The sequence below is a fragment of the Callorhinus ursinus genome, unplaced genomic scaffold, assembly GCF_003265705.2.
Source record: "Callorhinus ursinus isolate GAN/ISIS: 27379988/994484 unplaced genomic scaffold, GSC_fseal_2.0 scaffold72, whole genome shotgun sequence".
Taxonomy (NCBI): domain Eukaryota; kingdom Metazoa; phylum Chordata; class Mammalia; order Carnivora; family Otariidae; genus Callorhinus; species Callorhinus ursinus.
In genome coordinates, this window is record NW_027397134.1 from 2475082 (window position 1) to 2498494 (window position 23413).

At 41.0% G+C, this 23413-nt stretch overlaps 1 protein-coding gene across 2 annotated transcripts in view; it reads right to left on the bottom strand.

The window, feature by feature from the left end:
* Positions 1–1428: 1428 nt before the first annotated feature.
* Positions 1429–23413, bottom strand: part of PITPNB (phosphatidylinositol transfer protein beta) — a 62789-nt gene continuing 40804 nt past the window's right edge. The window contains exons 8-12 of one of the 2 annotated variants that reach the window (XM_025858144.2): positions 22061–22138; positions 9845–9955; positions 8083–8205; positions 4618–4703; positions 1429–3433 (exon numbers count right to left, since the gene is read on the bottom strand). In XM_025858144.2, the coding sequence (XP_025713929.1) occupies positions 4656–4703; positions 8083–8205; positions 9845–9955; positions 22061–22138 (360 nt within the window). In that variant the 3' untranslated portion in view covers positions 1429–3433; positions 4618–4655. The remainder of the gene's footprint in view (positions 3434–4617; positions 4704–8082; positions 8206–9844; positions 9956–22060; positions 22139–23413) is intronic. The other variant, XM_025858143.2, reaches the window with a different exon arrangement.

The following is a 23413-nucleotide window of genomic DNA, read 5'->3' on the forward strand; positions in this document are numbered from 1 at the left end:
CCTCCCTCCCAACCATTCCAAGTCCCAAACTCTACAACTGCCAGTGAGGGCAACTTGAAAAAAAATCCTAAGTCATAAAACATCGTAACATTCGGTGGCTCTCCGGATGTCGCACTGGAGGGTCTAAGAACAGGCAGAACAACATTCTCCTTCCAAATGGTCAAGAACAGGGTATTACACACTGACCCCTTGTCAATGCAGCTAGCTGAGAGGAGATGAACAGTTAGTGTCTATTCCTCAGAGACAAGATGTGAGGAGGAGGTGGGGCTGTGGAACTATACAGTTTAGCAAGTTGGAAACGGGGAGAGAGGTGAGCTTTATAAAAGCCAGGTGTTGGGTCCACTGTGATTTCAGACCAACCAAGAGGCAGTCTGGTAAAGCAACAGAACAGGAAGGGAAAGATCACAGTGATTGAGGGCGCCCCATATGCTCAGGGACACTGACCCTGAACACTCTGCAGCTGGGTACTCCAGGACTCAGCAAGAGGCCAGAAGGGGTGATCCTGACCCCAGGCCCCCTGCTGGCAGTGCCCGCCCAAGAGCAACACCCTGGGCTCCTTGGGTCCCTGCCGCCCTGCCCAGCCGCCTTCGGCCTGAACGTTTGCTTTCGCAACTGCACGATGTGGATGACGTCTAAGCTCTCTTTCAATTATCCTACTGAACTGTAATTATCTGTGCGTGTGTCTCTCTCCCACACTGGACTGTGTGCTGCTTTTATTCATCTTGCTGCCTTTGGCGAGACCAAAGCGCTGAGCTTTAGCACTCAGCATCCCGAATGACAGACTGGCCCTGCAAACGCAAACGCTAACTCTGAGATAAAACACTAAGAAAATCACCTCAGGAAACAAACAAAGATCACCTGGAAATATAACATTCTGTATGAACCCATCCATGTAGCTGGCCACCTCTCCTAATGCTGAGCAGCTCTAGAATGTAAGATGGGACCACGAGAAAATAGCTGTGAGGTGTCCCAAAACAAGAAGAGTGGAAATGACAAGATCGCAGGAGAGGTGAAACACCGCACCAAACCAAAAAGCCACCATTTTGAAACAATCAGAGGCTGATGATAAAATCCTCACTGAGTGCTTCTAGAAATACTATGGGTTTTCCCTATTTTTCCCCTTGAAACATAATTAAAAAAAAAAAAAACCTCTGAGACTGCTAAGAAATAACCCTTCTTTAGCTTTCTGCTTACTTTAAAAGCAGAAAATTATCTAAGAAAACAAATGTAACAGGTTAATATGGTATAGACACATTTCATGAATAGGAGTCTGCAGTGAAAAATTTTTAAAAACCATGTTTTTCCTTTATTTTTCCCAGAGTGGCAGGGCCGCACAACAGAGACTTCTTGAGAAAGCGGCAGAGAAGTGGTCCACAGTGTGCTGAACCTAGACGTGGCATTGGGGAAACCACCACTCAAGCACACAAGTGGCATTTTGTGATCAAATTTATTTTTTGTTTCAATTTCATTTACTTTGTTTTACTGTAATTTACACAAGAGACTGCCAAGTAAACTAGGTATTTTACATTCACCACGCATTCCCTCAAATCTCCACAGTTGTTAGGAAAACATTAGAATCCGTGCGCTGGGCATGGATTTCCATGTGCGCCCAAGCTCCCAACGAAGCTACAGATGCCAGTGAGAGTTTAGTCCATTAAAAGGAGAGAGTGAGACTCTTTATTTCACAAAATTAGCAATAATCTTCCTTGCACCAAACACTTTGCAGACAATGATTATGCTTTGACAACACCTATCTTATAACAGTGCCCAGAGAGTAAACATCAGTCTTGATCCTGAGTACACGGAGGACATATTCGACGTGGGGTTCGGAGCCAAGGCTAAGAGGGCATCGCGGTGCGGCAGTGATCCTCAACACCCTCGTCCGACTCACTGCCACCACCTCAGTGGGGACACGGCGTGTGGGAAAACGAGGAGCAGGGTGGGCAGGACTGTCAGCAAGTCAGATTACAAACGTGATAGGACTACAGGAGCCAGCGTGTTGCAGGAAGGACGAGGTTAAAGAAGACAGTTTGTGACCGGAAGGCTCCAACAATATCATTCTAGTCAAGCTTCCAGGACTGACAGGAGAAAACCTGGATTTGGACAGAGAGAGCTGATAAAAATCTTACCTAGCTATGGTGCCTTTCTTAAAGAAGGAGGAGGAGGAGGACAAGGTGGCAGCAGCTGCTAACAGCACGTTCCTGATGCTCACTCGTGACAGGTTCCAATGGTGTCCTCCCCATGGGCGGCGGAGCACCGGCCCCTCAGCAGGGCCTCCCAGGCAAGGAGACCAGCCTGTGCTGCCTCTGAAATTCCACTATCTCAAAGGCAGCGTCTCCCCCTCGGGGTGTATTTCAATATGAAAAGCGCAAAACAAAAACAAAAACAAAAACAAAACCGTCACCACTATCTGTATTCTAGCCTGTCAGCTGTGAGGAATCTAGATCATTTGCATAGTTTCCAAGCTCTAATTTCAGAAAACAGTCATTTCAGAAACAAGACTCCATGGAAGTGCTCGACTTCCGAAAGTTTTCCTACAGCCTACGATGCTATTCATTTCTTCATCAATTTCTTTGTTTGCCTAAGAGTAGCCTGAAAATTGTATAGTGTTTATTATAAATCACAAACCATCATCTCCATTTTTGCTAGGTTTGATGTAGAAAAATATTGAAATTTAAAATACAAAAATCCAATAAAAACCAGAATTTTTTTTTTAAAGGATTTTTTCCCTCAGGGCAAACAAGTAAAAATTGGCTGGTAACTATACTCCTTACTAATAGACATTGTCCAATTTGAATTTAAGATAATAACCATCCAGAAATAAATCATTATAAATACATTCAGAGTTCACATTCCAGATTCACTGGAATACCAAAAGATTTTGAATAAATTTTTCTGTGGGAGTCTGTTGCTTATGGGACTAAAATAAAAATTTGTAAGATTTAAAAGAACAGGAAGATTTAAAAGAACAGAAAAGTAATAAAAGGCTAAATATATTGGTCCACAATTTGACATTTATGAAACATACCAGCTAGTATTACATTGCAGTCAATTTGTCCATTAATGGTATTACTCTGATAATTATTAAAATCTGTTCCAGGTATATATATTGAAAATATTTTCTTTTGCATTCTTGAAGATAGGTACAGTACTTTGGAGAAATTGTACTAATCCTTTCAGTATGTTTGTATGTACATATATACACAAGTGTGTGTATCTTGATCTGTAGCTCTACATGCGTTTTATATGCAGCCACAGACACACACACACACACACACACACACACACACACACACACACGTGGTTGGGAACCTGTGAGTACGTCATCACAAGCACACATCTGGGAAACGTCAGCACTGCCAGATACTGGTCAGATCCTTCTTCACTCATCACTGGCTGCACTTGTTCCCCTCACTTGACCTTGATTACGTAACTGTAAAAAAAGTGAAAGGGCAATGTTAAAACACAGACTCACAAAAAATGTTACCGTGTCACATACATTCTGCAGAAAAAAAAAAAAAATCCTCAACATGGCAAAACTTTTGCAGAAAACATACCCCAACTACTACATTTAAAAAACTTAATCTCTTGAAGATTTTGGTCTATGACATAACATTTTGTTTCATCAGGGAGAAAATAAATTGGAAGTGGAAATAAGTCACAGAACTTAGAAGAACTTAACAAAAGTAGCAATAATTTGTTTTTTTTTTTACATGAACACTGTATTTAAAGACAGGGCTCTGGTGGAATCCGGGCAGTCTCTTCATTCTTATTTATACAACTCCTTGTGTTCACAACTGAATACTGCACTTCTCCCCTGTCCGGTAATTAAAGAGCAGGTGGCACAGTGAGAGGGCAGCAAAGGACCACAGTGCGTGAGGACAGGGTTCCGTCTGGTTCTTTTCCTCAACCAACACTGCAGCTCGACAGTGACAACGGGCAGCAGTGCACCGTCCCTTTGGGTTTACTCATGCTGGTTTTGGTATGTGGGGTAGATTCTGAGGCTCTTTTTTCCCCTCGAGGAAAATCTCTTATCTGAGCATATAATCTGTGTTAGGGAAATAAAGCCATAGAAATGTTTTATATTATAGTGAAAGCCAAAGTGTATTTATACATATTAAAGCTAACTGTAGAGGTAACTGAAGATTCAACATGAAGGAAGACATTGAGATGTTCAGAAAAAATTTCAACTACAACGAATCACTAAGGTTGCCCGTCTGATATGGGACGGAGGATCTCTGGTTTAAAATGCTTTTACGTTATTTCCTTACTAACCACATGCAGTTCTATTGAGAAATAGGTCAATTAACTGGCCATCAATGAAGAATCAGCTGGCTTCCAGGACAACACTACGTGATGAATGAGTATGCCTGGCAGTTGTTTTCTGGCCCTAACACTAAGAACTAACTGGAGATTACAAAATTCAACCTGTTCCACAGATAAAACTCTTACAGAATAATAACTTAAGTGTTCCACGTCAATCTCTAAAATATGTATCTCTTTAAATTCTAAAAATTAAACCACATTTAATACTTAGTCTCTGCTCAGCAAGTTAACTACCCATTACCAACAAGGTATTGGTTTTTAAACATTCTTTTTACCCAGGTCTTCACTTACACAGTTTGATATTGTCTCTGACCCTACAGGGGACTCATCTAGACATCAGCAGCCGACGTGCCTCGGACGGAACCCTTCTTACGCATCTAAACGTAAAATAAAATCATGAGCTGCTGAAATCACAGACTCTAAATTGGGTTAGTAAGCAAAGGCAGAAAAAAGATCCAGGAAAGATTGTGAATGACCGCTGCCTGTTCATAACCACATCCACACTGAGAATGAAGTTCTGAGGCCCCTCTAGTAAAGTTGGTTATCTAAGGAAAATCCTGCAAAAGGCTTTTCTTACAATAACACAAAAAATGTGTATCTATTCTTGAATCCAGGAAACAAAAGCCTGCAGAATGATGGTATGAAATTATCAAAGACAGCCAAGGGTAAATTAACTGTTGTTCACTAATACCATGTGAGAAAATGCCCTGATGGTCTGATTCACATTTTCCTAGTCCCTAGAGCAGACAGGAAGACACGAGGTGTGGCCACCTCTGCTGCTTCTGAGACTAGAGTCCCTGAGAGGAGTTCTTTATGGGAAGTTTATTTAAAAGAGGGAGGACAAAAGAAAGAACAAGTGAGCATGGGAACAATGTACGAGAAACAACAAAGGACATAAGGATGCATCAGAAAGGACAGGCATTCATAATAGCAGACCACAGACAATTCCAAAAAAAACTCAATGAGAAAATCAGAAAAGAATGGACAGAAAAAGGAACAGATGTAATAAACACATTTCTAAACCTCAACATTTCTCCCCGACCCCCAGAAGTGCCAGTTGTGAACAAACAGGCAGAAAGTTTACCCCCAGCACTTCTTTAGCAGCTGGGCCTTAAACCCATATTTCTCTTTAGGATTCCAGGCAGGGGCATTCCTGTCATGCCTAAGCTCTCAAGATGCTGTTCCTTTTCTCCAGAGCCAAAACCCGTATGAGTGATATCCAAGTCTTAAAATATTTGCAAATTAAGAAGAGAATTACAATGTATCAAACTCTATCATCAGGTGTCAGGGAAACAGGACCTCAAGAAAAGGGGAAATCCCTGGGTGGTGGAGAAGACTTGGAAGTGTTAAGCCTCATCGTGAGGCAGGTGCTTTCTGAGTAGGTGCTTTGGCCTGCAGGCATGCTACTGCCCAGAGTCTGAAGACACTAACAAACCAACTGTTAGGGCTCAAAGCAGCAGCAATGTGATGTGGAATAAAGCACTCCCCAATGACCCAGAGCAAAATAACTTAAATGGGATTTTAAGTTACGATGATCAGCACAGAATGCTGAAATTGCCTTAAAATGTTTTTGAGATATCTAACAAAGAAACGGCCATGTACCCCCAAACCCTGAACCAACAAAAGATTTCTACCAACATCATGTGGGAATCAGTCAGGCTGAGCCATGTAGGCACAACAAGGATGATATCTTCTAATAAACGGGGTTTCTGTGTAACTACCTGTCTACCTTACGGACCTGCATGGAGAAGAAAGGAGCTGAGCCTGCAGGCCCGCGGTAAAAGACAGGAGCAAGTGTCCCCACTCCTCATCGGGGCACTCACTGTGTTTACACTGGGAATGCTCTGTGTCCTGAGACTGAGAACTTGGGATGGAAGGGCACTCTCCTGAGGGAAGAGGTCCCAGCCAAGTTCTGTCCGAGAAGTCCAGAGGTAGGCAGGGTTCAGAGCTCCAACCAGGGAGGGCTCCATCCCTCACCCTCGCTCTCTCTCTCTCTCAAATAAAATCTTAAAAAAAAAAAAATCAAAATCAAAACCAAAACTCCCTCTTGAGAGTTCAAACCAAGAAAAATAAGTATGTTTTGTTTTATCTCAGCACTGGCAAATCCTTTTTGAAGATACCAAGGCTATGCCGTGAGCTTAGTGAGAATGAGTGTCATCACGCTGCTTTTTTTCTAATGTTCAGCAGAGCCTAGCGGCTCAGAGGGGCTGGGGACAGGGGGCAGGTATCTCTGGGGCCTGGAGCACGTAGAGGGAGCAGAATCAGGCAAGGCCGGGGAGAAGGGACTAAAACTGGGCAGGAGCAGGGGTGCTTCTTAGAGAAGGGCACTGGACTCTTGAAAAAGGGGAGACAGAAGCAGGAGAGGGGCATGGGGAAAAAAGGAAGTACCCGTGACTTACTCTTGCCGGTTTAAATATTAGGGGCCAGCCTAAAACTATGGGGGTGAGGGAGAGCTCTCTATGCTTGCCATTCTATCACCCTACTCCCGAGATCCAGGACTCAGAATCATACTATTAGTATGAGAAACGGAGGTCAAAGAGGCTTCTATTGTCTGGCCTAGAAACCAAACTCCAATTTATTATGTTGTCTCCATGGTAAAACATGTCCCAAATTCCAAAAAATCAACTTAAAAACTTTTGGAACAAAATCCATTCATAAGTTGGAGACTGCCGCAAGTTTACTTTCTGTATAAGATAAGGTTAAAACATTTTATTGCCTTATAAAGAAAATACGTCCTAGTCCTCTCAGAAGGTTTGTATAAAGCTAATTAGAAGCAGATCTGCTGTAATCACCAAAAGTAAGCAATTTTAAACACAGATTCTTTATGATGCTGTGTGCCAGACAAATAGATTTCCTTTTGTGCCAAAGAACCTGATTTGCCGCCATTCTCCTGTGATTAAGCGGGGGTCCTGCCTCACACACAGGCGTCTGTCAAACACTCCCGCCTGCAGGGCTTCCAAAACTGGGACTGCTGGCAGGACTCTGGATGACTGCATGGAAACCACGAGCCTATCCCGGACATTCCTTGGGTTCACTTGCCCCCAGGAAGGCCTTACTTTCAACTGAAAAGCAGTGTAGTCCGGAGCAAAAGCAAAACCAGATACTTAGAGGAAGTGGGAAGAATCCATCCCTGGCAGAAAGGGGGTACCCACCATGATGCAGGGCCTGCCCTGCTCATTGATGGTGGGCGGGAGCTTTAACTGTGAAACATGGCATGCTGACCTCCGGCCCAAGCATCACCTCAATTTCTGCCTAAAGCTCATGAAGAGCCAAGGATTCAGTGCTTAGCTGTGGGAGGGAAGGAGGCATTTCTGGCATCTGTGACAGTATGGCTAGGCTCATCTTTTCTACAGAAGAGGGAAGCAGGACTTACTGTGCTAACATCAGTAACTTACAGTGATAACAAAATGAGCCAAAGGTAACTTGGTCTGATCAAGTGAATGCCTAAAAGGATTATGAACCAAGTACCATCAGAGACAACTGATGCATGACAAAGAATACAAAACCATTGGGCATCTTAGAGGTAACCAACTCTAGATCAATAAAGCTTTACTCTGCTTTCATGTAAGATGCTCAAGAAGAGAGAAATCAGAACATGCGAGGGATGTTAGTGTCTAAGGCACCCGATTTTGATGAGGATAAATATTAAAAAACGGCTTGTAATGACACTCTTAATCCTAAATCTACACTTACTCAGCACGCACACAGTTTTAGAAAGCGGCAATGAGAGAATCTGCACAAACAGGGAAGTCTTACTGTTTCTAGTTCTTTCTGAGTTTCATCCTCCATTCTCCTAATGTCTTCCATTGTCAGATCAATCCACTTGTCAATCCAACAAAAAAGCTGGCGATGAAAGTTTGTAAATATCCTTTTCTCTTGCTTTTAAAACAAAGAAGAATAGTAGTGTAAGACAGCAAAAATCTAAGATTAATAACATATTAACTTTCTACATCCCAATTAACCCATGCAATCTCCATATACCTGGTTTGAAAAGACCACTTTGTCAATTACTGGAAATCTTAGTTCCATCCCATTATCATTTTATAAAAAAAAGAAAAAGAAAAGAAAAATCTCCCTGTGAAATGTGGAACAATCTTTCCTCTCAAAGGTAGCACAATTTATGAGGAACAGAAAAAAACATGGCACGCACATTCTGATCCAACATCAACTCCTGTTAGACCTGATCTATTTTTACCTTTTTCTAAATCTCAGTGACCAAAAGTCAACTTGATTTCTTCTACTATAGACTATCCACGGTCATTCTTCTCTGCAATTCAAAGGAATACTGTGAGGTTGAACATAATGTGTACTGAAACTAAAGAATCATGGTTCTTTGGAATAAGATGTTTATTTAAATCAAGAATTATTACACACTCTCCATCAACTTTTATACTCCCATGTTACTGTCACTACACACACACACACAACCATGTACATAATGAGTGGTTTTAATTGCTGCATTATTTAAATTTTACTTAACTTTCCCAAGAAGAGAGAAAAATGCACTGAACAGTGAGTACTTTAATACTTTTGGACAATCTTCAACTCCAAAATTTTTTTCCACGAACAGAAGGGACTTCATCAATTACACGTGTGACGAACTAGATTGTTAATCTGTTACTATGATCCAAGAGGAAGGAAGGAAGCCAACATTTACAGAGTGCCTGCCGTGGGCCAGCTGTAAGCAGGCCCAAGAGTAACCACAGTTTCCAGCACATTAGGACCCTTTTAAAAAAAATGTCAGAGCGGTTCCAGCTTAACAGCAGAAAAGTTATGGTGGAACAGATACAAGCAGTTGTGGATTCAGAGGCGTACCAGCGGTTTCTTAATAATGGTAATAGAAGAAATAGTCATACTACAGGAAAAGTAGACACCGAAGAAACTTTTCATGTTCCCTATGTGTTTTCAACATGTGTACCTATTTACACAGCTCCAATTCTCCCCTTTCTAGATCAAATTGTCCATGTTACTTTCACTTTAATAAAGAAGACATAAAAAAGAGGTAATCAGAATTCGGATCTTCAGATTCTGTCACCCTAGGTTCAGAGTGTAACTATTCTCAGTAAGGACCTCTAAAGAAAACATCTCACGAGAAAGTGCAAAGTATGTAAGAAAGTGTATGTCAAGAGAGATGTGTGGAAGGGGTGAGTGGGTGGACAGCTGAGCTGGGACAGAGGAGCCCCTCAGCAGGGAAGGCCTGGCCTCTCCCTCCAGCCGATGCCAGGACACCAGGTCCCCCATGCTGTACATGGAAAGGGCTCTCTACAGAACAGCTGGGCAAACCATCGGGAAAGGACTTGGAACAAAAAACTCCTATGCTCTTCCCCAAAGAAAGCCCCTTAAAACCTGCTGGCATTTGTCTTTGCTGTTTCTAGGGGAAAAAAAAAAAGAAACACAGAGAGGAATTATACAGAGGCAATAATTTTTACCTCATAAGTGAGAAAGAGCGGTGCTAACAGAAAATACCCCATTAATAGCTACCTAAACTTAAGTCACTGCATTTTGAACAGCCCTTTACCTTCTGAATGAAGTTTTCTACTTTGCTTTGCAGTCCCCACCACTTGAATTTGATGGTCACCAGCTTATAGGCACACATCTGAGGACAGTCAGAGTTGTTTGCCAGCTCCTTCTAGATGAAGAAAATCGAAAAGGAAAAATCGTGACTTAAATATTTATGTTTTGATGAAAACTGACTGCTGTGTAACGACATCACAGACATACATAAAGAAAAATACAATCTCATATGTGTTTAATTCGGGTATCTGGAAATTCAAAATCATTTTAGCAAAAGCAGCGGTACTCCCCTGCTGCAAACCCTCCTTCCACAGACGAAGTTACTTCCTGGCTCTGCAGTTTAATAGGTGCATTGTTGTGCCTCTAACTACACTGGTTCAGATTTCATATTAAATACCCAATGTGATCCAGCTCGCGCCAACAGTGAGCTCGGGTGCGTCAGGGTGCTCCTGACGCCATTATCGCATTCCCACCATGGCTGTGCTGAGGCTCCACGAAGAACCGTCGGGAAGCATAGTCTGCTCCTAGGTCTTCTAACACTGGCACAGGGAGCGGCACTGTTAACTGAGGTTGTTACAGTAAAAAAAAAAAGGGGGGGGGGGAAACTATTGAAAAAAAAGGAACAAGGGAGAGGGGTGGGGGCTATCTGGATTAAAAGAGACTAAAGTAATAAAATACAATGTCTATAATGTACTTTCAGAAAACATTAAAAAGCAATTAGAATTTGGAACTTCAGATTATGTCAACCTAGGTTCAGCCAAAAATCTTGTAAATATAATGCATTTGTGTAGAGAGAGGGGGAGAGGGAAGGAGAAAAGAGAAGAGGAGAGGGGACAGTGAAGCGCTAACAACTGGTGAATCTAGGTAGAGGTGCTCATTGTTCTCTCCGGTTTTTTCGGCGAATTTTGAAATTTTTATTGTAAAAACGGGGCAGGGGACTGCAATCTATGTATTACTGTCCATTTCTGTGAAACTGAGTCAGACTTCTGCTTTGGGAAGTTCAAGGCACTAGCATGTTTATTTTGAGAGAAGGGTTAAGGAGGGGGTGAGCCAGGAGCTTCATGTGGGTCTTCCAACGTGTGTGTGCAGGAGACCAAAACCCTCCTGGGCCGAGCCAGAAGAGCGCCTGGGACGGGTTCATGCCAGCGAGCAAAAGCAGACACGGTCCTGCCTCTGGAGCTCACGGTCTGCATGGAAAGGACCATTCGGTAAACACTCAGCCCCAGGGCTGGTGTACTTACAAGATGAAAGCTATGTCTCAGGACCCTTTTGCCAGGTCTCAGTAAAACAGTGTGAGCTCCGTGCTTAGCTGGGGGAACTCAAAGGCTTAATACATATTACTTCTCGCTCTCCTTTATTCTTTCATAGAGTAGGAATTACCAGTTTGAGTTTGCAGAACAATTTTAAATAAAATTTCTCAAAAGGGTACAAAGTCATGTGCAACACTATGGGGGCACTTTTTATAAACACTGAATTGGTGAGTGAAAAGAGAAATGGAGTCTTTTATACAAGGGTTCTTCCCCCTTCTTCACCACTGTTCTCAGCTTCACCCCACACTCAAGACACTACAATGCCAGCATCGGTCACACCGTGTGCCACTGTCCCTTCTTGTCAGCTGCAACCCATTCACACATCCCACTTTCAGGAGGTTCATTGTCTGTAGCAAATATTTGTTCCATTCAGCCATATGTACATACATTTAAAAAATCATGAATTTCTAGGTTATGTTCTAAAACCTCAAAACTATTCTTCATTTATGCAATCATAGCACCAGACCACATTTCCCCTCAAATCCTCAATAATGTTCCAGTTTCAAGTGAATTCTAAAGACAGGATAAATGAAAAAATTCTTTCTTGGTATTATTATTAATATGATTCCACGTTTTATAGAGTCCTGCATGATTGATCAACTTTTCTCAGAAAATCTCTTCTGTCATAACATTTCATCCTATTAATGAGCTGGTACATGGGTTAAATCAGTGAGGTAGCACCATTTGCATTTAAATGAAAACATGATATATACAGCAAACTGTCCTTGTACAGGTGAGTTCTATGTCAACAGAAGAACTTGGTTAGCTGAGCTCCATTTTCCCTCCCATAAAAGAGTACTAATGTTAAAAGTCAGCATGGATGTGTATACAATCCCATACACTTTATGAACAAGTTTAACTCAGCAAGTATTAAGAGGGTGTCATCTACCACCCTGTGTTAGGTGTTGTAGAGGACACAAAAGTGGCCAGTAGAGAAGAGTAAATTACATGTGCATAAATAACGATAAAACCACTATCCTTGGTGCTAATGAGCTCTACCAGAAGGGGACACCCTTCTGTTGCTATTGCTGTGGCCCTGGCCTGAGACATATTTGCAACCCCCCGTCCCCCTGCAGGCCCCACGCACTTCAGCTGGGCTCCTGTGTGTGGAAGTAGCCAGCCAGTCAGCCTTCCACAGGACACAACTAGCTTCTGAATGCCCAGCCTCACTGAAATTATCACAAGACTGACCTTTCACAGATCATTTTTTTCAATAAGCCACGAGCCACTGTTGAGGTACTCTCTAATCCAATGAGTGTCACTGAAAACCTTCATATGAAACACAGTTTTGGTATGAAGAATATAGTACTTAAACACCTGTTAAATAGTGTTAGACTAGGAATAAGGGGACATGGGTTGCAGTTCCCATTATGCAAAGTAACTTCCTATGTAAGGCGGGTAGGATCCTTAACCTCTCTGGGCCTTACTTCTCTGTCAGTAAAAGGAAAGGCTCAACTTTTCATCTTCCACCGACGTGATACTAAAAGCAAGGATGAGTGAACTCAGTTCGTCCAGGGTCAGGGGTGGCCCAGTGCTGCAGGCGGTAAGCACATGTCCTTGACATCTGATAGCCTGTCTTGTCCTGCAATTTCCTTTAATTTTGCATTTTATAATGGGCTTAGTGCAATATTCTACCCCCCCACCGCCTCCATGCACTTGGGCGAAATTTTCTCTACTGCTGAGAACCTCTGATGCACCACTGATTAGCCCTAAGATACCTTCCAGACGGAACATTCCAAGGTCCTATTAATTACAGGCTGCTGATCGCTTCGTTCCGAAACTCCGAATCATTGCACACCTTGTGCTAAACGAAAACCTTGGGTGTTACCAGCAGAACACCAACTCCTCAGAATTCTCCTACCATTTTATAAAAACAGCAGGATGAAGCATGGTTCTAATTAAAGAGTAAGCTAAATTTAATACAAATATGCCCATACCACACTTGGGCTCCAAGAGCAGAGCATACACACATGACTTCAACAATTACCTAAGTCTATTTCTCACATTCTTTCTAGTGACTCTGGCAGTCTGTTCAAATCAATTAAGGTAATACTGGTAATTTACAAACTAACACTGATCTATAAAATTTAGTTTAAGTGATGGGACAAAATGAACCTGTTCTCTGAACTATCTTCCCCAGATTTAAAATGTGTATTCCAGTCTCACTGGCTTTTTGTTTTCCATAAAACTTGTAAGTAACTATTAAAGAAAATAAAAATTCAGGGAATATGTACCAATTAAAAAACAAGTAAACAAAGAGCCTGCTGCCTTTATCTCTTGGCCTAATTCTCTATAGTATCAACACCTTACAGCATAAGGCACAGAGGTGACTTAGAGAAACATAATCTCAAATAACCAGAGGAAAAAGCCGAGAACAAAGAAGTTATGTATTTTTTCCTTCAATTAATATATATGTGATATTTAAGGTCTCACTCAATTCTTAAAATGACTCATGCAATTCGCCTCTTAATTTGAACTATGTATGGCCTTAAGACTAATGGTTAAATTTAAAAATGGCTTAAAAAGTCTCCACACTTAGGGGTGCCTGTGGTTGGCTCAGTCAGAAGAGCACATGACTCTTGATCTGGGGCCCTGAGTTTGAGCCCCAGGTTGGGTGTAGAGATCACTTAAATAAATGAACTTAAAAAAAAAAAAGTATCCATACTTAATGGTGAAACCAAAAATAGACAGACTGCCTAGATGTAGTTAAGTGAAAGCTGAAACGATACTTTTGGCACCATCTTCTTGGGGTAGAATCTGACCACACATCTTTACAGAGCCTTAAATTTGTTTGTTTCCTATGTATACCACATACCCTTTAACCTGGTAATTCCACCTTCAGAGATGTATTCCAGTTCATCAGGTAAGGAAACACCACCACTACGGATTTATTTATAATCACAAAAACCTGGACTTAATGGTGAAGTACTTCATAAGCCTTCCAAACAATGGGCTACTAAGCATACAGCCATTAAAAACCATCTTTTCAAAGAATGCTTAATAATGTTAAAAAAAAAAAAAAGGCCTAATCTGAACAGAAACAGGTATCTGTGCATGGCATAAACACTTATTAACAAAACTACGTTAACTCAGGAAATATAACAAATAGCAATAATTAAAGGGTGAGACTATAATTATTTTTACTTTCTTCTGTGTACAATTCTTTATTTTCAAAACCTAATAAATATTTATCATTTTGTAATCAGGAAAAAAAACCAATATGCTTCAAAAATACACTACAGAAGTTTTTGCCCTAAGCTGAGTGTTTTAGGACAAAGAATTACTTTGCCCTAAATTATCTGGGTACTATTTCAAATCTTCATTTTCTTTGACTATAAACAATCTAAATGTTTTCCTGCTTCTTTTCATTTTGATGTTTAATAAATAAAACCTACACAAAATCAAGCTAACAGCTAAATTAAGATTTAAATATCTAACTTTAGTCCAGTCCATACTACATTTTTCCTAATCTTAAACTTCTAAAGTAAAAATGAGGTACACATGCAGAGTAAAATATGATATACTCCTCAGAGTTATTAGAAATATTCTTGTGAAAAAATGATTTTTTATTTTGATTTGATTTTCATTTACTATCATTTGAAAAAAATGATATTTTATATTTCACAAGAAATATTCTTGTGAAAAAATAACTTTTAAAATGTGAACGATCTCAACGGAGCAAATATTTGGGACTCCACATTCAGAGGAATGTTCTAGGATCCACAGAACTCAAAGGAGCTCCAGCTTGTCTGCCCAGCTCTCCGGAGGCTCACTGGGGCCGAGCTGAGCTTCCTCTCTAGCCTTAAACAATACAAATGTTTTCCAACTCTTTGCTCTTCCACCAGGTAAAAAAATAACCCCAAGGCAAATAAAGCCAAAATCCAAATTCAGATCATTCACACATAATTCCAACGCAACCCAAACTTAACATTTCCTAACCTAAAGCAAAACAGGATTCACTCTTTCCTAAACCTAGAGGTAAATACAATTATTTTGCTGATAAATGAGTTGTATGTAGATTAAAGCATGAAAATTTAAAAGAACAATTGAAAATAAAAGGTATAGACTGTTGGTCACCAAAAGACAAGAACGGTCAGAAGTTTTAAATGAAAACCCTGAGCTAATCGAAGAACCCCAAATTATGACTCATCTCTACAGAATTTAAATTTCATCTGTAAAACAGCAAGCACAAGCTAGTTGCAAAAACGTTTCCAAAATTTTATTTAGTTTGTGTATTCACTGAATTCCTTACATTTCATGTTTCTAACCATAAATGAAACCCCCAAACTCAAATTGTGTTTTTAATTTAACGATGCATATTAGGTTACTCTGAGGTATGCGGACTGGGCCTGAGGGAGAGTAATGTATACTGGAGCCACGCAACAGAACCAAACAAAACGCAGCGTGTTTGACTGGAATGGTGAGCAATCAGGCCACGTTATCCACAAGAACTAGTTTCTTGTATCTGTGACAAACAAATATAAACAAATGTAAAAGACAATTAGAAAACAAAACAAAACAAACCCAAAAGCATTCTGGAAACTCATTTTCTGAAAATGTGGTCCTCTCATAGTTCCATGCTACACGGCAACTCCACACACACTTTTCCGACTTAAAATGCGTTGGGATGAAGATGAAATTGGCATGTGCTACAGTTAATCAGAGTTAATACTTTGGAAGGACACAGCAGTTTCTAGTAGGCTCACACTGCCTTCATATCTTAATTTTTCAATTTTAGGCAATCTGAATGCTCAATTTCAGCTGTTGATTTCATAATGTAAGTTTCCAACCCAGATTTCACTAAGAAAGTTAAAAATAAATGCACTGCTGGGGCTGTTGCCAGTGCATGCATCAGTAAATATCAACAGAAGATTACAGAATATATGTGAAGTATGTGTACTGAAGTTTCAAGCAAAACCCAATTCCTTACTCAGCCATACCATTCCCTCAATTTTGTTTAGATTTTGGTAGCCATTTGGACAGACCTACAGTGGGCATTATATTCTTTGCAAGTCCAACATTTGGTTGTGTTTTATTTGGTTTAAGGCAGTTAACTTGAATCCAGCAAATACTTACTAAGCCTCTCCTAGGAGCAAACCTCTGTGCTAGGCAGTGCCCCATTGTAAGTAGGTCAGACACAGAGCCTATGGCTGAAAACTCAGTGTGTACCAGGGGACAAAGGAGATGGGGAAGGAAGACAGTGTGAGCACATAAACCACTACCCTGACATGAGACACATAAGGTACCATGAGAAAGGTCACCAACTAACGACTTCAGTAGGGCTCAGAGGTGGAAGATTCCTGTCTGAGTGGGCAAATGGGAAATGTTATATGGAGTAAGCAAATGTGAAATCAAAGTTCAAAAGATTAATCACAGGTTAAACTAGTTTCATGAAAATAAGATACGAAAGCTTCCTTCCTGTGGCAGGACAGTCACATTTTCCATGTCTCCAAACTTAGTGTTTTTGTAGCTCACACCCATTTTACTAATCAGAACTATGACATGTGCTTTGTGCTCGTGTCCAATTCCTTTAGCAGTGACACTGTAAAACTGACACCACAGGTTCACCCTTCAGATAATACTCATGAAGAAAACAAAGTCCCTGACAGAGTCAGTAAGAACTCTGCAAAGGGGCCCATCCTGTCAAATCACCTCTCGAACTCAAGTAAGGCACTTCACCTGTCCAAGCCTGAATCCTATGGTGCTGCCTGAGAACAGAGGCATTCAGTATCCAAGATAAGGTTAGAACTAATCATGTATCACTCCTGGGGCGCTCAGCTTCTTGAAGACATGGAACAGCTTTTTTGGTGTCCTCTGTAGGTGTTGGATAATTCATACATACCAAGTGTTACTTATTTTTTACGATGTATTAAAAACCTAGTTTCCAAACCAGATGCTCAACAAACAAACAAAACACCTATGTTTTAAGGTCAGCTTTATTATAGATAATCCACAATGTGGTCTAACCAGAAACTAATTATTAAGCCTCTTTATGCCACCCACTATAGGTTTTTGAAAGTGAGATTATAGGGAGGGAACACGTTTTAAACATCTTCACATCCTTCCTGGGACTCACAGCGATATCTAGATAAAGACAGGAGAGCACCCTCGGTCTCTCTCCTTGGGGGGCTATCAGTGCTCACCAGCCTCTTGAGGACTCTCTGGGCCGTTTTCTTGCCAACCTCTATCTCAAAGGGATTTCCACAACTGAGATGTAACTTCTCCCTCACCCCCACTTCCATTCTTCCCATCCCTGGCCAACAGGACCTTCAAGTATCTTTACTTCAGGCCACTGACAAGCAAGGCTCCCACCTTCCTTCCATAGATGTGAGGCAGGAGGAGAAAGGAGTCTTGGTAGCAGGGCAGAGAACAAAAATTAGTGTCCCTATACCCCACAAAGATGGCTACCCTCCACTAGCTTCAAGGATCCAGAACAGCCTCTCTGGTAATTCAAAAACGAGTCTACAGCAGGACTGAGCAGGTAAATAGCATGACATAATGTTATGAAAGCTCCAACTACCAGAGCTTTTGCTCCAGAGTGGAATTAGAACATTAACCGGACATGCCTTTATGGTTAGAAAGAGCACATAATACACATAGAAAGATAACATAAAAATCCCAATTTCTAGATCAGTATCTTTATTTGACCTGATCCCCTGTACCGCAATGTTCAGACACTAGATGAATCTTCCGAGACATGTCAAGCACTCTAAGGGCCAGATACTTTGGCAAAGCCTCCTACAAAGACCTTCACAGGCCTAATTACTAACTATCTCATATATGTAGACACAGAAGCTTAAGTCTTCATGAGGCGTCTGGATTAAATGAAGAAAGAAATGAGGCCTTGCCATATAATAAAAATGACACCATAATCTTCAAAGATGATGTTTCAATTTGTTAAAATGACAACTCTTCAGTTCAGAGGAGGTAAACTGGAAAGCTAAAGGAATCCACATGTACGTTATTTTTGATACACCATTTGAATAGGCAGTCATACCAATGTCATAATACACACAAAGCCCTCAAAACCAAAATAAACCAAAGCATGTACACACACACGCATGTGCATACAGCGCCACAAAGAAATAAACATTTATAAATCACTCTATTAGTATGCACAGAATCACTTAAATATTGAACCCTACATAACAAAATAGAACTCATGTGCTCAGATTTTAAAAATTATCTTTTCAGAGGTAAAATGAATATATAACTAAGGCCTGCATCGCTGGGTCTGTAGTTTTCAAAACACAAAAGGTATGTATCGTACCACACGCAAAAAGAAAAAAAAAAAAGTCTGTACTCTTAACCTAACTGGAAAATATGAAAATCTATTCCCTGGCACCCCCATGATCCCCTGCTAGCAAAGACTCCCTAGCCTTTATGTGGCCTCTGCTTTATGGCTGACCTAGGCCAAGCACTCACTAAACACACATAACCACAAGGGGTAAGGAGAGGTGAGTCAAGATGAGTCTGACAACCCCAGATACTGAAACGAGGGAAGCCCTGGATACTAGACAGAGACAAGGAGTATCTGTGTCATAAATACGGTAGCTTATGCATAGATGTAATGCATAGATGTAATCAACCCTAAGACATGATGAGGCTTTTCATTCCCAAAGACCCAAGCTTCCTCTGAGCTGGGAATGTGACATTCATTACTTCATTCAGTCCTGGCAACAACCTTCTGAGGCAGTTACAACGTCCCTCACATTTTAGAGATGTGGAAACCCAGGCCCAGAGCTGGGATTAAGTTACTGAAGTCACAACTTGTGACACATGGGATAAGGGAATGGATTTCACCCACAGACTCTCTGACCATTGGAAATGTACAACTGATACTAACAGGAATTAACAAATTCTGGTAAATACCATGAATACAGACAGCCACAAGTGCCTTGATGCAACAGGGCATAAAAGATGCACTAGTGATTGGGGAGTCACAGGCTTCTGAGTCAGAAACTGTCATGTCTCCACGCATTACACATCTCTGTGCCGAGCACTGAATCAAGTGCTATGGAAACGGGAGACGTCCTGCTGTTTCTCCTACAACTATTACCTGTGTTTCTCTGACCAAGTTTCTCATCTATATAATGAAGCAGTTGCACTTACCCCACAGGAAGGTCATGAAGATTAAACACAACCTTGCAGAGTGCCTGGCACCAAAGGAGAAGTTTCTTTTCCACTCTCCGGTCTGGTGCAGACAAGCAGTAAATACTGCAACATTTCAGAAGAACACACCAGTGTGGGATACATAAGGAAAAGTCTCAAAGAGATCACAGAGTTTGCACTTAGTGCTGAGTACACTTTTGAGTTTGTTCCTGTAAGGGGAGTTTCTCCTAAGGGGCAATGGAATGGGAAGGAAGACTGAAGGGTGAGGGTTGGATGGCACATGGAAGGCCTCTGGAGCACTGTGGAGCTACCAAGCAGCTCTGACACAGGAACATTCTGACATACACTCTGGGGTAAGTGGGTCCGGAACAGGATTTCTTCGTCCTTTCTGCCCTAATTACCATGTATTCCTTGCCTTCTCTCCAACTTCAGAAGTATAGAAATCTGCAACTATCATCCAGTGCTGCCTTCAGTGCCATGAGGAGTACAGTTACTGACAAATGGGGCCTCCTTACAGGAGACGCTGAGAAGATCAAGTCAGTCCACAGTTTTCTATATGCTGAATTAGCAGTTATTTGTCATCCTTCCTACTCTCTTTTTTCCTTCAGAGGAGTAAGCAGATGGTGTAATTACAGCAGGTCCCCTTTATCCATGGGGGATATGTTGCAAGTCCCCCAGTGGAGGCCTGAAACCACGGGCAGTACTGAACCCTATATATACTATGTTTTTTCCTACATGTACATACCTATCTATGATCATGTTTGATTTATAAATCAGGCACAGTGAGACATCAACAACTAATCACAAAACAACGATTACAACAAAATACTGTAATAAAAGTTACACAAATGTGGTCTTTCTCTCTCTCAAAATATCTCCTTATACTGAGCTCACCCATCTTGTGACGATGTGAGATGATGAAATGCCTACATGGTGAGGTGAAGTGAGGTGGTCAATGCAGGCACTGTGTTCAGTGTCAGGCTACCACTGACCTTCTGACCTCAGAAGGAACAACTAATTCCAGGATGCAGTCGACCACGGATAAATGAAACCTCAGAAAGAGAAACTGCAGGGGGACGGGGGGAGCGGACGACGACACACTACTGGTTATTTCTGGGATCATGGTAATTCAGTGAAATTCAGTTAAGCAGTAACTCCATTTATAAGAGTAGCTACAACCACCATCATTTGGCTAAAGTTAGTAACCAAGAGATAAAGGGGTAGGAAGGGATCACTATCAGCCAGCATCCTCTCCGAGAAATAATAAGCAACTGTCTCACACAAGCGCACACACACACAAACACAATGGGGGAAGAATGCTATAATGCAACCTGAAAAAATGTAAATTTCACATTATTTCTAAAAAATAACCTATTCTAGAATTTTAATTAATCACTGATTGATAGTAAAAGACAAAGCAATGTTAAAAGGGTAAATCATAAATAAAAAAGGAGTAAAAATCAAATTCCAAGTTCCTAAAAGGTTGGAAATTAGTCTCAACTTTGTGCTCTATTCCCTGTAAAAGCATCGTTAGCTAGCGTTAGGACTTAATGGAGCAAGACAGCCTTCTAGAAGATAGGGCTGCCTTTGAGGTGGCCACCCATCTACTGCTCCAACACACTTTTTTTGGAAGGTAGGTTAAATCTCAAAGGGAAAAGACTTCTCTGACTCAGTGTTAGTTCTAAAGTCCACAGTTAGAAATCTGCAAAAGGGTGGGGAAATTCTTTAAATCCATTCAATGAAATTTAGATCACACATACTGAATTTGTTCCTTAATTTATAAGTGACATATATCACTTCCTGGGAATTAAAGTTAAAAGTCTCTGGCCATGACCATTCAATTGGGAGAATCTTGAACTGAACTCTACCCAGAGAACAAATGCAAAATTAAGATAATTATGAATCATTTCTTATAGAACAAAGTCAGACTCATTCTTCATTTTAGCTGATGTGCAAGACAGTATGCAAAACAGTCCAACACCCATGGAGAACCACTCAATGGGTTATTTGTGGTGCTGTTATAGTAATCCTCTATCTGCAAGCAACAACTAGCACGCAGATAACTTTTATCAGTGATCGGTGACTGGCTTCACCATGAAGAGATTGGTTACCAAGTAAAACATGTTGGTGGAACTCTGCTTTGGGCATGTTTAGGTTTTAATGTTCCCCTGCTCCTGTCAAATTAAATGTAATAACTTGCCATCACCACATTAAGCCATCTTTAAGGGTCTGTCATTTAGTGGCTATCTTTAAAATGCATTATATTTCTATAGCAATTTAAATGATTACCCTAACATTGCTTTTCCTACTCCCATGAATAAAGTAAGGATGTGTTCTTTATTAGAGAACGACTACTTGCCATCAAAATTGTTCTCTGGTGTCCTGGTTTCCAGAACGTAACTATTAAAAGGCCAGGAACATGAGCTCAGGTGAATGCAACTTGTTCAGTTTTTACTAAGACTAAATTTAAACTATAAACCTTCATTTAACATGGACTTTTGTACTGTTTCAAGTCTCAGAAGAGAACAGTACAATCCCCAAAGACTAAATCACTTGTCTCTTTTAAGAGTTATCAGAATAGCATTATGCTGAAAGTGACAGTCTGGCTGTGTTCTGTTTGTTAATACAGCACAGACTTGCTGGCCAACTGCAACTGGCTGTAAGTCCTTATCACAAATAAAACTATTTTTGTGTCATTTCTATTTTTCATTTAAACGTCACCAGCTCTTCCAGACTAGGGACCTGTCAAGTGGTTTGTTGCCAAGACTCTGTCTGTCAGAAAGGTCAGCATCCAGTACCTTCCAGTTGGGTCCCAAAGGGCCTCTCTTGGTCTTGACTGACTGGAATAATGCTGGGTCTTCATCAGCTTTGTAGTCCTGCAAAGCAAAACAAAGTCTGAGGCAGAGAAGAAACTCAGAGAAAATTATTTAACCTTGCCAGAACAGCTCTTTGCAGCTACTAAAACACAGGACAGAAACTGATTAGACTTACTGTGCTTTTGTGTAAAAGTAGCAAAATGGTTCGTTACCTTGTTTTTGGTTTGGTTCTCTTTGCTTTACACTTTAACGTTAAGGCAAGACAACTACGTAATATTTAGTCATAAAAGTCTCGATGAGCAAGCCACTGGTTACTGAACAGCTATCTCCAAGAACAAATATTCCCACATTTTTTTTAACGGTTTCAACATTTTGATACGTATATAGTCATATTCGAGAAATAAAAGGTACTCATCCTAGTCTTGACAATACGCAGAGGTGATGACCGAGAGCGACTACTCTGGCTGGGAACACAGACTGAACTACTGATCCTGCAACACCACCATCTCTTCCATGGCTGGGTCTGTGCCAGATGCCTCAATGACGAGGCCAGCCTCTCCAAACCCTTGTCCAGAGACCCATAAAATGCAAATCCCCTGGCCTGCTCATGGAAGGGGGACTGCACTCACGGCAACTCCTCGTTGTCACAGAAGGTGAGGGAAGGGTTTACGACTCCGTGATGGGACCACCTCAGTTGTATCATGTCACAGGGGAATGGCCCTAAGACTTAGGTTTTAAGCAAAGTTCTATAGTGTGTGTCAATTCTATTTCCCTAACATCCTCTTCCGTACAGAATGGAGGAAATGAAAGAAGTAAATCTTTTTAAACCTGTCTGCTTTACCAAAGTTCTTTTGTCATTGCACACATATCTACACACAATCCAACTACAGGAAAAAACTCCCTTTGAAGAGCTAAAGTCCAGATTTAGAAAAATAAATGAATTTTAATGGTACCAGTGAGCAGACATCAGTGGGTGAGTTGAAAATCCTACAAAGGGAAGCCCTTGCCTTCTCGAGTAGAATTTCTGAGCCAGGGGTCCCTCATGGCATTCAAGGAAGGACCAGAGACTTTGGGGGAAACGCCCAGACAAGTCAAATATGAAAAATCATTGTTCTAGAGAAAACGGCAAGCACTGAACATACTCTAAAGTAGAAGACAAACTTTCATAAATCAAAGAAAACATGGTGAGAAGCAGCCACTCAGGATTCAGCACTTACTCAGGAAATGCAGATGACATGTCAATAATTACTGACAAAGTTATAGGTAAATTGTGTGAAGAAGGAAAACTGTGAGGTTCAAGTAGAAAACAAAACTTCAGAAAGGCCCCCAATAGCA